The sequence below is a fragment of the Bombus flavifrons genome, chromosome 16 (genome assembly GCF_040668555.2).
Source record: "Bombus flavifrons isolate JBK064 chromosome 16, iyBomFlav1_principal, whole genome shotgun sequence".
NCBI classification, from domain to species: Eukaryota; Metazoa; Arthropoda; class Insecta; order Hymenoptera; family Apidae; genus Bombus; species Bombus flavifrons.
The window spans coordinates 5,192,308-5,206,319 of record NC_138457.1 but is presented as its reverse complement, the minus strand read 5'-3'; the positions used below and the strand labels follow the sequence as shown (position 1 = coordinate 5,206,319).

The following is a 14,012-nucleotide window of genomic DNA, read 5'->3' as shown; positions in this document are numbered from 1 at the left end:
GAATGGCGCGCCTAATAAAATGTAAATCAGTTTATTCGCTTCTTTTCGTCTGTGGATAGAAAGATTAAATCCTGAAAAAGACATAATATACTTTTACATTAGAATAATGGATTTCTTCATTCAAAGATATATAAAATTTTTCTCAATCAATTATATTGTTTTATATTCACATTTTGTTTTATACAAAACAAATGATTTCCTTTCACGATGTCAAAAAACAGATTAGTCAAAAATACTCAGTTCCTTATTATTTGTTACTCGCAAAAGTTCGTAAAATAGTGATTTTTTTATCTTGGTTATCTTATGTAGCATAACTTACATATGAATTATATATTATTCATACCAGAAATAAAATAATTTTTCATTATTTTACAGCGATTTATCTCTATAAACGATAGACACTCGTTTCATCCTGAACAGTTATAGGGTTGAATATACATAAAAGTCTTGTGTATTAATTAGACATAAAATAACATCCGAAATCTTAATGCTAGTAACAAGTGAATTCACATGTTGACTATGATCTAACAAAATAAGAGATGTAAACATAGTACAAATGCACAGGATGTATGATGAATGGATGTACAATAAATAGCAAAAATCATTGCAAAAAGATCAAAACACACAGCGTAGCTAATACCTACTATTTACACAAATTGTTATATCAAAATATATGATCATTTTTATTACACAATTAATTATGTTTTCTTTCTTTTCGTATTATCCTCTTGAGCCCAAAACGTGAGCTAAAAATTACACTTCGTCAGATGCAAGTACTTCTCTATCAGTGGGTGAAGATGACTTGTCTTTTCTCTCATCTTCTTTCATTTGAAGAGCAACCGCGGACTCAAGCACCCGTATCCTACCCTCATGTTTCACAATCACCGCTTTTAATTTTCGCATTTCCTCCATAAATTCTTTTAAACGTTCTTCCTGTAAAACAAACAACCATATCAACAATTTCGTCAAGAATAAAGTTACGAGTGACGTACAGTAATGCCTGCCGATGCTTGTGTAGTATTTTGTGCAGAATTCGAGGAGGCAACTTTTGCTCCTTTGCTCAATATGTTTGACTTTTTATGTACTTTCAATTCGTTTTTGGCTACTGAGGGTTGATAACCGTCCCTCAGAGAGATCAGTATGGGATCTGCATCGGTTCCATTTTCCCACTCTTCGGCAGAAATCGCAGCAGTGTCGCCGGGGGTATCGGGATACAAATCTTCTTGAAATAATTCTGACTGGAAACAAATAAACGATATTAAAACGATTAAAAAGAAAAACGCTTATTTATTCGGTATTCAGAATGTGTATGAATTGTACCTTTCTTGGTACAGTCATAGAGATAACCTGGCAAAAGCCTGAGTTGTTGAGCCGGTAAAATCTAGTTATTTCACAGCTATTAACATCACAGCCTCGTTTTGGCATCATTCCTATACCTCGTTGAGGATCAGGAGTTTGAAACGTATTGATATAATGAACAAAGGGAGGTTCAGGGGTAATTTCGAAATATCGAATCACAGAATCACCCTTCCCACATAAATACACTAAATTCGTGTCGGAATCGTACAAAGGAAACATAACTCCATTACTTGTATCCAATTCGACCATAACTATAGGTTCACCTAACATATCTGGAGCACGTAGAGAATATTGCCTCTCAGACATTTTACTGAAACCTGTGGTAAATATCAAGCCTCCCCTGAAAACACATTAAACACACATCTTTGTGGATACAGTTTTATATTTATATATTCATAGATACAAATATAAGATCCTACAAAAATATACAAATCAATAAAATATATGTTTAAATATGATATCCTTCTCTAATTTAATAATTTACTTTCATTGCTTTTTGAATAATCTTATTCAAGTTAATCATCAAAACTGAATAACATCCACCTTGTTACAACATTTGAAAACTGTGTCTTTTGTATTAAATACACACGTGTGAAATAACATGAAACAAATAAAATGATTATTAAGAAATAGTGTTGTTTGCCCAACAAATTATTTCAACTTGTATTTTAAGCAGAGATCAGTGCACCAGCTCTGTCACTGAATTTTGTAAAATATATATACCTGAATCGATCTGTCCGTTTTTCGAAACAGATATTACCAGCATTCAAAACTGCATTAATGATTTTTTAGATATTAGCGTAGTTATTTCACTGTATTCTGTACTTGTTTGCCAACATATACGAAATGTTATATTTTAAATGATATATATACGATACTTACTGAAACTTTTATGCGGATACTACACAGTGGACACCTTGATATTTGCATTTATTAAGCTGACATCCCCCTGACGAGTTGCATTTTCAATCTTCAAGTTTTCCATTAAAAAATACCAAATCTCGCACTACACAAATTGGAAAGACCATGTGATAATAAAAAATAAATGTATTCTTAACGAGCAAATAGAAGTATCAATCACATGTCATTAAAAGATACTATAGCCTGCTATAAACATAGTCTGTTTTGAGATAAACATCACATTTATCTTTACATTTATTGTGTAAAAAGGCGGATGTATATTGTTTGATGATTATTTAATGTGGAAGATATGTTGATAGTGTTTTGCATAATCAAGGTATTCATTATTCCTAAATACATATTTCGGTAACATTTATTTGAAACTTATTGGTTTTTATGTGCACAATGGTAGAAATATTTGTGATTAAATATATGTATAATTAAAAGCTAAAAGGGCTTATCCACATTGATAAATACCTACTGGAAAGAAATTTACATACCTAAGAAAGATTGCACGAGTTGCTTTACTACCTTCGTGTGCAATGGCTTCTTCTAATATCTCTCCAGTTCTTGGATCCAAAATTCGAATCTTTTTATCTTTACAAGTAGTAACTACTCTGGAACCATCCCAATTCCAACATGCAGAATAAATCATATCTGGATGACAATCTATTCGTACTATGGCTTCTCCTGTGCCTACATTCCAGATCAATACAAGATTGTCAGATCCAGCTGTGAGCAATATGTTCAATGCTGTAGGGTGCCATAATACAAGGCCAACTCTGCGCTGATGCAGCTGGAGATCTACCACAGATTCGGTTAATGTCCTAGAAATACCACCATCAGGTATTTGCCATACTTTAACTACGCAATCTTCGGAACCTGATGCTATGATATTATCATTATGAGGACACCATGCAATGTCTAATACAGGACCTTTATGTCCACCGACTAAAGGATAATCTGCTGGTATTCGACCTACCTATAATAATACAAAGATAAAATATAAAATAATAAAATTAACGTGAGAATTACTTGCTAAATATCTAATGAAATAATAAATAATATGCTAGTACAGTGCTTAACTTGAAATTGAAAAAAAAAACGAAAATGACAGAGAGATCGAGGGTGAAACTTACTTTGTTATGCGGTAAGACTATGAAAGCACCACCGCCTGCAGATTCTACGATGATAGCGAGAAATTTTGGATTCACGGCGCAAAAGGTTGAATCCCATGAGGACTTCGATACCCTTATATTATCGTAACATTGTTCACGTTTTAAAGCCGTCCCGTACACGTGGCGGAACTTGCTGCTGCGCACCACACGGAAAGACATATCTGCACCTACTTTCGGTGACAAACAAAAAGCGAAGGGAACAATGATTAACCTAAAGAATAAGGATGGTACTTTGCCGTGTGCGGTTATTATGATTATTTTAATAAATTATTGTTACGTGTCCACCGCCAACGTGGGCGTCGCGTGGACCATCCCCGTTTTATAAATAGATTCCCCACCCTTGACGTGTTGAAATGAGCGCGACTGAAATAAGAATATTTTTCGAATCCCGACTTTTTACTGTTTATAAGTTTAATGTTTCTCCCCCAGTCTTCTCGACCTCAGGGCTGCCAATTATCACGGATATCTCGGAAATATTTGATAGACCATAATTGATCAAACGAAAAATAGATCTGATCCACCCGAAATAAACCGGCCGCTGCTTTTATGCGACGATGATTCACACCGATCGTCATAGCGTTCCTGAATTTACATTACTGTACTCCGTCCGGTCCCGTCTAAGGCATGGATTGCAATCCAAATGCTTCGTTATTTCGATATTTTTGGACAAACGTTTGATCACTAAATTCGCGGATATCGTGATTTTTGACGTTATGCCAATATCGAGGAGCAACCCGGGGGAGTATCGAAATTTCCCCACTGCTGGAGAACGCATTTAGGTCAATTGTATTCTCCGTTCGTGCTCCAATGAAATATCCTTCGTGAAAAAAATTAACATATTAGAAATCAGATTATCTGTGTTCAACTTAAGAGCGAGATAAGTAGAGCAGAATTGTTTTACAGATGCGAGCAAAACCACAATTACAAGTGCGATTTACCTTCGACTATTTAAAGAAATACATCTATCATTCCCTCTGAATGTCGTTCTTTTATCTCACCCCGGTACGTTCGACGAAACAAACGAAAATCTTATCAATTAAAACAACTTGAACTAAAAACTGATTTTCTATATACGTGCTAATAGAAAGCTAAATAACGGAATAATTTCAACGTCCCGATTAATCGTTCTGCTATCGTCAACGGGTTGACGCCGACTGCTATTCTCTCGCGCTAACTGTATCTAATCTACCACGTGTTTGTATACGCCACATGCACATACGCAACAGAGATATTCACGCGCAACTACGACTCACGATTAACTATTACATTATCGTATTTTACAGATAAGAATGCAGAGCTGCATTCATCGGATGACGAATACTCTTTTTTTAATTCGATCAACACTCGGAGGAATTTCAACGTTCCCGCCGACTAGCAATAACGTTGTAATTCAGTGAACGACCACGTAGTAGCGCTATTGACACGAACGACTGGATCATTTGAGAGCACCTTATTTGGAAGTGCGCACCCTGCTCCTGTGAATACCTACCCCCGAAGCTACTTCTTCTGTCACATTATCAGTTATAAATCTGTATACTTGTGAAATATTTTCTATGATTAGTTTCTTGTCTCACCCCCCTTGTTTTTTTGTTTGTAACACTTGTATACGTACGAATTAAGCGGGTTACATATACACGAGGTAGAGAAAATCGTCCGATCTTTCCGTGAACGCGACGAACTTATCGTGCCTAGATAATTTTTTTCAGAGTACGTGTGTAAAAAGAATCCTCACCGAGAAATTTTTTTCCGATGACAGCCGATGCACGCTTTTGGAAAAGAACTCTCCCCACCCCCAAATCTCACGCGCTAATGAGGATGATGGATGCGCGCGCTTCTAAACGCAATATGGCGCCTCACGGCGCGTAATATTTAAACTTTTGAGTCTCCTGCACATTGATTTTTTACATTGTCATTGATACATTACCATTAAGCTGGATTTTTATGCATTTACAGGAAATTTGAAACTGCAATTGCACAGAATGTACGAAATACGGCAAAATATATAAAGTATAGTGCTTTCTATAATACTTAGTAGGTAAAATAATTTTCTAATGAGGTCCTACTTTTCTTATTATATTCTGAAAAATATGAATTTGTATAAAAATTCGTAGTCTGGTAATAAGCCACAATATATAGTCAAACCATCTTCAGCCTTAATTGTATGTTTAAAACTTACTATTCATGCTGTATACTAGTTTTTATATAAATATATGTTTTCAATAAACGTTATGTAACTTCTATATACATTTTCGAATTGGTTTTAAACTTTGTTATTATAATCACGATAATCATGTCTCATTACAGTATTAACAAAATTTCAAAAAGTTTCGTATAATGAAGGTAATATATCCACAAAAAGATTCTGTGATAAGTGCTCAAATATTTTTGCGTGCCACTGTACGTTCTTAAGCCAGATTTACACCTTTTCATATTGAATGATCATCACGGATAGTTCATCGAAAAACATCGTTTTCTTCCGCGTTTCATTTAAAATGAGTAATGATTAATCTTTTCTTTTGATAAATTAAATGGATGATTAATTCGTAGCGAAACTGTATTGCCTTATGACCATGCCGTTGCAAGTACGATATACTGAATCCAATCATTTCACGCTTCTATGATACATATCATACGAAATGAATATGGATTTGGCCTATTCTTATTATTTTCTGGGCAATCCTGTATTAAGAATCTTAATAATAAATTCTTTAAGACAGGGAAGGAAACTATCACATTTTGTTTCAAGATTTATAGGATCAACTTAGTAAATTTGAAGAATATTTCAAACTAATGAAATGAATTCAACCAGTGAACTGGTATAAATACTCCGGCTTTCATTATTCACATTTACCGTGAAAAAGATGTAAATTCGGCTTTATTCAATTCATTCAAAATAAGCTTTACTTTGTTGACTGGTCACCTCACGATAAAACGTAACTGAAAATATTATTTTTCGATGAATAATTCGCTATAATCATCCAAAGTGAAAAGGTGTAAATTCGGCTTTATCTTTCCTAAGTTCTGACTAACCAATCCGATTTTCGAACATAATCTAGTGAACAGTTAATAGAACATACTTAAAAGGGAAATTATTTGGAGGGGCGGGTGGGATTCGATTTGTCGCGAATGCAACACTTGCTTTCGTATCATTCGTGACAATATTCTAAAAAGTTGCATATGGTTGTATGCATGTTTGTTGTTGTGAGTGATGATATGTTTAGATAAGAGAGTGAATTTGTTAATACTTTAATATTAAACTGGTAGAAATGGGTAATCAAGCAACACGTGGTGGACATGTATCCACTAAGAAGGCTGATGCTGTGGTTCATGTTGGTGATAATGCAAACGCAAACAATCTTTCAAAAAGTTCCTCAGGGACCGAATTAGAAAGTAATTCGCACATGCAGTTCTTTCCAATTGAAAGTCTAGCGAAGGTATAGAGTCAATTTGTAATTACTATTTCTTCGTAAATCGAACAACACAGATATATTCGATATATCGCAGAAGTATGTCGATCGTCTTTTGAAAATCATTAATCGTCACAAATATTTGTTTCACATTTTAAAAACGCAAATTGATTTGTATGGTTCACGAATAATATTCAAATTATTTCTTAACTAATTTATTTTTGATCCACTTTTCCTTTGACAATCTTTATAATTCGTATAACCTACGATGTCATGTTGCTGATATAATGTGTTTTTCGTAAATAATATTTTTGCGTTGCAAAAATTAATTTAGATCATCTCTGGTCTTTTCCCAAAAATGTGAATAAATACAAAACTGTTTGTCATTTCTTTCCACGTTAATAAAATAAGATACTATTACTTTCTAGTTTGCAGATTTATCAGCATTAATAATATCTATTAAGATTTAATATTTATTAAAATTAATTTTAGAAAGCATGTATTAGTTAGATTGTTCATTTTGCAGATTTTGTCTCATTTAACTCACGAACAGGAACGTATAAATGGGATAACAATATCTATATTTCAACGCTATCTCTTCCCCAATTATCCAGAATTAGGTGAAAAATTATTCAATTATCTCCATCATGCTGCCAATGTTAATACTACGCACTTGAGTGCCAATTCTTTCAAACAACAAGCAGAGAAGTTCCTCTCTGTAATGAGTGATCAAACTGTATTAGAGAATTATGTGAAGATGTATTCTGATATAAAAGGAGATGGAAGCATAAATCCTGATGGATTGAAGGCTTTATTGAACATTTCTTATAATATTGCTATGGATAGTAGCGGAACCTCTCCCTGTATTTATAAAGGTCAAATAATTGATTCAGCTGTATCATCGTGTGTTAGTAAATTTAATATTTATTAGCATTATTAACCAAAACCTATACGAAACTAAAACTATAGAATGTGTATTACAGTTTCATGGCAAACATACTTTGTCTGTGAGTTATGTGAGCAACTGGATCTGGCAACATTGTCCACGTCTAATATATGGCCCTCATCGATATATAATACATGTACTAACAACTGCTTACAGAAATGGTAAAGCTCTTTTATCCAAAGAACAACCACAACCACATTTGGAGATACCAACACCTATATTGGAGCAACCAGATTCTTTATGTTTTCCACAAGTTTTGTTACCTATGAGCTACGTGTGGTTATTATCAAGCACACTACCCGAATGTTATCTTCAGGTATATTTTCATTTTAAATTCGATATATACTTCACTGAATTGTAAAATAATAAGATGAATATATGTTTAGACAGATGATTCACCAAAAGATGTTACTCATGCACTCATAGCTAAAAGAATGGGCAATGTGTGTCCTAGACACTGGACATTATTGTACAATAGCTCAGAACATGGAACAGGAGCTAATCGATTTCTTTACCATGTATTAGGGTACAGAGGACCCACTCTTTTATTCATACGGATTGTTAATCCAGATGGAGATACTTCGCGTCCTACATACTGCATATGTTCAGCGATAGAATGGCGTGAAAGTCATTTGTATTGGGGCGACGAAGATTCGATGGGTATTGAATTGTTTCCTTCATATAGGGTTATTGAAAAAGGAGCTAAAGTATTATACTTGAATACTGGTATCAGAGGTTATCCTCATGGATTACGGTTCGGAAGTAATCCCCGCTCGCCGTATATTAGTATAGATGAATCATTCCATTCAGTCAGTATAGCAGGTGCACCTTATCCGATTGCTAGCTTAGAAGTTTGGGGTTGTGGAGATATGAAATTAAGGTATCTTTTTTTTTTGTTTTTCCTCTTATATAAAGATGAATAGATTTCAATAAAAAAAATTAATTTGAAATATTTTACAGGGAACGTCAATTGGAAATTAAAAAGTGGCAAGTGAAGGAAGCAGAAAAGCAGAGGACCGTTAAACTAACTGCTAAAGATTGGAAAGATCATCCTGATCGTTACTTACTTGAATTGGCGGGTAGGGCATCCTACAACGAATCAAATAAATAGTCTCAATATGATATTCTATTATAGCACAAAATTAATTCAGGATTTTAGTAGATTATTTGTATATATGTATATATCATTAAGCATAGTATTGCTTGAATGTGTAAGTACTTATGCTGTATGTGTAAGATTGCAAACACCATATTCGATTTACAAAGTACGAAGTGCTATAGTATATAAACTGTACAATAACAGGAGGAGGAAAGTTTCTTAATTTATTACTTATTTTTTATGAATCAGTTACTTAAACTAAAATCGAAGTACTTCAAAAACCTAACGTAGTATATTTTTAAATAGTACTTTGATGCTCAATAATATTAGCATAAAAGATACAAAGCTCCAAAAATATTTAAGATGAAAATGTGCTATGTTATATAGTGATGATTGAAAATTTGCATTATAAATATTATAAAAGTAGTTTAATAACTGTAAACTTTCAATTTTTAATAAAATATTAGATATACACGTGTATTTGTTAAAAGTATAACTACATAGGTGCTATTGCATATTTTTATGTGAGTTTTAGATAAATGTGTTTTAATTGTGTGCGTTAAGTTTGAGCTATTTGATTCAACCAACTCAGATTTATGTAACTTCCGGAATTTTGTATCTTTTTGTATTTTTAAGCTGTGACCATTATGGCGTGCCTTATATACGTACTTAAAGAATATAATGAACCACGTTAGATATTAACATTAGATGCGTGCAAAAATGAAATAAAAATAATAGATACAACTGAAGAACTAGTTGCGTCTGAAATCTTATTACCATCGGAGAAAAAAGTACTCATTACTGGATAATTTATTTTCAATGACTAGTTTTTTAAAATAAAATTTGTATTTACATAAATAAAGCAATGAAATAGCGAGCAAGATTTTTATTTTAACGATTATACTGTATGAACAATGTTATTTTTTGGTCAAGGAATAAATAAGATATTTAACATATTTTCTTGTTTTTTAAATCCCGAAGTAATGCTCATGTTTAATATAATTTTTCTTATTTTATTCAGTTATTTCCTTAACTCTATGCTTCAGTAACTATAAATGAAGATCGTATGCTTCTTCAAGAATTTATTGCTTAATATAACGATATTCAATGTAATATATATTTCTATAGAAAGACGTGTATAAGATCATTTATCATTCCAAAGATAATTTAAACATTGTACAATATATAAAGTAACTTGAGGAAATTGATTAATTGCTGTGACATTTAACATACTTTTTAATATCACTGAATAGAGTAAGGTAAAATAACTTATAACGTAATTTTCATAAGTACGTATATCAATACAAGTATATACTTTGTCAGAAACATATCTATTGAAGATCACTAATATGATTTTCAATATACATTCACCGTACCGTATAACGTTATAACGTATTACGTTATATAGTATAAAGTTATATGGTATAACATTATAACGTATTACGTTATCTAGTATAACGATATAACGTTATACGTTATATGGTATAACGTTACAACGTATTACGTTATATGGTATAACGTTAGAACGTAATACGTTATATGGTATAACGTTATAACGTAATACGTTATATGGTATGACGTTACAACGTAATACGTTATATAGTATAACGTTACAACGTATTACGTTATATAGTATAACGTTATATGGTATAACATTATAACGTATTACGTTATCTAGTATAACGATATAACGTTATATGGCATAATGTTAAAACTTAATACGTTATATGGTATAACGTTATAACGTATTATATAATAACGTATATATAATAAAATAAAATAAAAATATATATAAAAATAAAAATGTATACACATATACATAACAAACTATATACTTAACAAACATACTTGAAATACATGACTTTATACTATCGAAACTAATCAACATTCGGATAAACTTAAAATCATATTGTGAAACATAAATAAATAAATATATATATATATTTAACCGAATCTAGTAAACATAAAAATACATATACGAAACTATACTTCAACAGACAAAATGCTATATGAAAATTATATATATATACGAATATTTATATATATATCGAAATGTATATAAATGTCTATATATATATATATATAACCTAACAAACATAAAAGAAATAAAATGAACGACATTACACCACTGAAACTAAAATTGTTAAACGATTCCCATTAGCGAACTAACAAATATAGAGCAAATGTGTATATATATATATATATATATGTATTTCGAAAAATAAGTATAGAAGAAATTTCTCTAATCGAAACAGTCCTTAGACTGTTTCTGGTGGCAGCAATTACCGTATTAATCGGGAATCTTAAATCAATATTTTATATACAATCATATCATTTCAATTTTTCCCTTCCGATTAAATTCAAATTAAACAAAAATTAAATTAAACGAATCAAAATTAAGATTGGATTAAATTAAATAAAGACAAACGAATTAAATACGTAACAGATTTAATTAAAAAATTTTTTTGGTGGCAGCGGTGGGATACTCTCCACAAAGGGTTGCTACAGTTATCGATAAAATATACCTACGAAACTAATGGCAACCACATTAGAATCATTGGACGAAAACATGGTCTTGACGTTAAACCTGAGTCACCCGCATCGCCGCCGATGACTCCCCAAACGACAATACCGACAGAAGATAATCTCCAACCAATTAAGTTAAAAGATGCAATCAAGTCAGTACCAATATTCGATGGACATCGACCCTCAGTATTTCAATTTTTAAGAGCATGTGAGCGCGCACGAAATATGCTTCCTAGGCATCAAGAATCTCAGTTAGTAAAATTATTAATGAATAAGCTTCGCGGACACGCATTTCTCGCCGTAGAAGACACACAACTTATAAGTTTAAACGATTTCGGGAACAAATTAAAGGATATGTTCGGTCCAGGAAAAACAGTTAACCAGTATAAAGGTGAATTAGCAACAGTGTTTCAACGACCAGGAGAAGACATACTACATTATATGGATCGCGTCAGAGATCTCAGACTAACGATAATGGACGGGGAAAGATACGAGTACGGCACCGTATTCCAAGATATAATAGATCGAGACACGAGGGAGGCTTTCGTCAAGGGGCTCCCAAACGAGGTGTATTTACGAGTAAAGATAGCAGGATACCAATCCTTGGATGATGCGTACCGCCAAGCAGTGAAAGCAACACGAGAATTAAAACAAGCAAACAATAGAATACGATACCAACGTCCGACACCTCCGAATAATTATAACCGAAACAACGCTCATTCCCCATACAATAGTAACTACATCGGAAACAACCACCAGGACTGGAGATTTGTACCGTCGTCACGGAAACATCTAAACAATCCGGGAATAAAGGAAGATGCCAGGAAAGGAGCAAGAGCAATAATCTGGGAAGAAAAATGCGTAAGTAAATACCTCGATAGAGATCTAAATCAAAAGAGGGATGTTGATCATTTGAATCAATCAACTTTTCAATGCAAACACCATTCCGTTGCTGTGATAAGGGATAATGTCATTTTAAATAGTAAGAGGACGCACGACACCACAGACAGGATCGTGAGTGAAAAATTTTCCAAGTTCCCAAACAAGATAAACAATACTGATGCCAAAGAACTTTCAGAAGAGGCAGAAACTAGGAAATTGAACGACGAGACGATAGGCAACGCTTATCCACTGCCCAATATCACGGAGATATTGGACCCGCTGGGAAGTGCGAAGTGCCTCTCCACGTTCGACTTGGCAAAGATACAAAAGCAAGGCTTCACGAATTTCGTGAATGTTTCAACCATAATAGAAAAAGAGATAGCGAGTGTATCTCACTTAAAAACTTTTATAAAACCACCAGAAAGTAACTGTACCGGACTCAAAGCCAAGTCATTAAATTGGAAGGAAGATCAGACTACACAGAATAAAAATATAGCTATCCCTAAATGCAAAACAGAATCTATAAGCAGAAAGGTTTGTAATAAAAATTCAAAAAATAATTCTAAATCTACCAAAAATATTCCTAAACGTTCCATACAAATAAATAATAATTTAATTATAATAAGCACTTCCAGTGAAACTATTCATCCTGAAAAGGTTGAGAAAAATCAACGTGTTGTGAATAAAGTAAATAAAGAAGAAAAAAGGGTAACTAAGGAAAAAGATTCTAAACATTTTCGAGCTGAAAAAATGCAAGTTCAACGTGCTCAAAGAAATAAAAAGGGAGAAAACTGGGAATCACCAGTTGAAGATATATATAAAAACTCGAATAAGTACGCTAGCCATTGGATTATAATTGGATTAAAAATATTTCATTGGTTATTACATCTAGCATTTGACATAGATAACATGAGTGCTAATCTTATGATTCCTCTTGGAAAATATAGATGGTATCACACTATACTATATCCAAAATATTTTTAGGTTAATATAGCTACGGCATTTTCAAAAATTTGTATTTTGAATGCTATTGGCAAGCAATTGGATAATTGGATCGGTGTCAGTAAACTTGCGTCTTGGCGCAAAATAAAAACTAAAATGAAGAAAAGGAAGTGTGACACTGTTCATCGAATAATACAGATAGTGGAAACCTAAAAAGGAAAAAGAATATTATTATGTGTGCTCCAATTATTGTTTGAATATAAAACGTGTTAATTCAATGAATAATCAAAATAGTGAAAGTGAAAGTTACCTTGTGAACAAGTAATCATCATACAAGAAAGTGCATGTGCAAATATAGGTTATGGATCCCTGTTTGCGGAACACAATGTATGGCAGCCAGCTGAAACAAATGAATGAATTAATTTCAATTGTCTCAATGCAGAATACAATATTACTAAATGTTATAACAATATTGTGGTTAAATTAAAAGCAAGTGTGACACTGTTCGTCGAATAATACAGACAGCGGGAACCCAAAGAGAAAAAAAAAAGAAAATTATTATGTGTACCCCAATTATTGTTTGAATATAAAACGTATCAATAAATAATTAAAACAGTGGAAGTGAAAGTTACCTTGTGAACAATCAATCACCATACAAGGAAGTGAACATGCATGAATTTCGCAGGAACAAATTACGTATCCACTCCGTAGAATATAGTATACGATTGTCAGTCAGAACAAATGGATAAACTAACCCCAACCACTTTGATATA

At 32.7% G+C, this 14,012-nt stretch overlaps 2 protein-coding genes across 6 annotated transcripts; one reads left to right on the top strand and one right to left on the bottom strand.

Annotated features, from left to right (window-relative positions):
* Positions 1 to 136: 136 nt before the first annotated feature.
* On the bottom strand, positions 137 to 5,269 carry coro (protein coronin). 5 transcript variants are annotated; one of them, XM_069130397.1, is made up of 6 exons: positions 5,170 to 5,269; positions 3,399 to 3,607; positions 2,760 to 3,241; positions 1,321 to 1,699; positions 993 to 1,238; positions 137 to 933 (listed from the first exon to the last, which is right to left on the bottom strand). In XM_069130397.1, exons 2-6 carry the CDS (start codon positions 3,594 to 3,596, stop codon positions 754 to 756), a joined length of 1,485 nt encoding a protein of 494 aa, XP_068986498.1. In that variant the 5' UTR covers positions 3,597 to 3,607; positions 5,170 to 5,269; the 3' UTR covers positions 137 to 753. The 5 variants fall into 5 exon arrangements, with proteins under 5 accessions (XP_068986498.1, XP_068986499.1, XP_068986500.1 ...); XM_069130398.1 differs by having other exon boundaries at positions 3,399 to 3,604; positions 5,170 to 5,267; XM_069130399.1 differs by lacking the exon at positions 5,170 to 5,269 and adding an exon at positions 5,050 to 5,162 and having other exon boundaries at positions 3,399 to 3,604.
* A 1,272-nt stretch (positions 5,270 to 6,541) lies between these two features.
* On the top strand, positions 6,542 to 9,624 carry LOC138187982 (uncharacterized). The gene is made up of 5 exons (XM_069129333.1): positions 6,542 to 6,871; positions 7,371 to 7,751; positions 7,828 to 8,106; positions 8,177 to 8,670; positions 8,751 to 9,624. The coding sequence occupies exons 1-5, from the start codon at positions 6,704 to 6,706 to the stop codon at positions 8,899 to 8,901; spliced, it is 1,473 nt and encodes a 490-aa protein (XP_068985434.1). The 5' UTR covers positions 6,542 to 6,703; the 3' UTR covers positions 8,902 to 9,624.
* The last annotated feature ends 4,388 nt before the right edge of the window (positions 9,625 to 14,012 follow it).

What these genes read in the sequence shown, in the direction of transcription:
- coro (XM_069130397.1), bottom strand. Translation starts at nt 3,596, where the DNA reads ATGTCTTTCCGTGTGGTGCGCAGCAGCAAGTTCCGCCACGTGTACGGG. An exon ending in TAGTCTTACCGCATAACAAA is followed by an intron (nt 3,242 to 3,398) that starts GTAAGTTTCACC and finishes GTATTATTATAG; the next exon opens with GTAGGTCGAATACCAGCAGA. An exon ending in ACTCGTGCAATCTTTCTTAG is followed by an intron (nt 1,700 to 2,759) that starts GTATGTAAATTT and finishes ATGTGTTTTCAG; the next exon opens with GGGAGGCTTGATATTTACCA.
- LOC138187982 (XM_069129333.1), top strand. Translation starts at nt 6,704, where the DNA reads ATGGGTAATCAAGCAACACGTGGTGGACATGTATCCACTAAGAAGGCT. An exon ending in ATTCAGCTGTATCATCGTGT is followed by an intron (nt 7,752 to 7,827) that starts GTTAGTAAATTT and finishes TGTGTATTACAG; the next exon opens with TTTCATGGCAAACATACTTT. An exon ending in TGTGGAGATATGAAATTAAG is followed by an intron (nt 8,671 to 8,750) that starts GTATCTTTTTTT and finishes AATATTTTACAG; the next exon opens with GGAACGTCAATTGGAAATTA.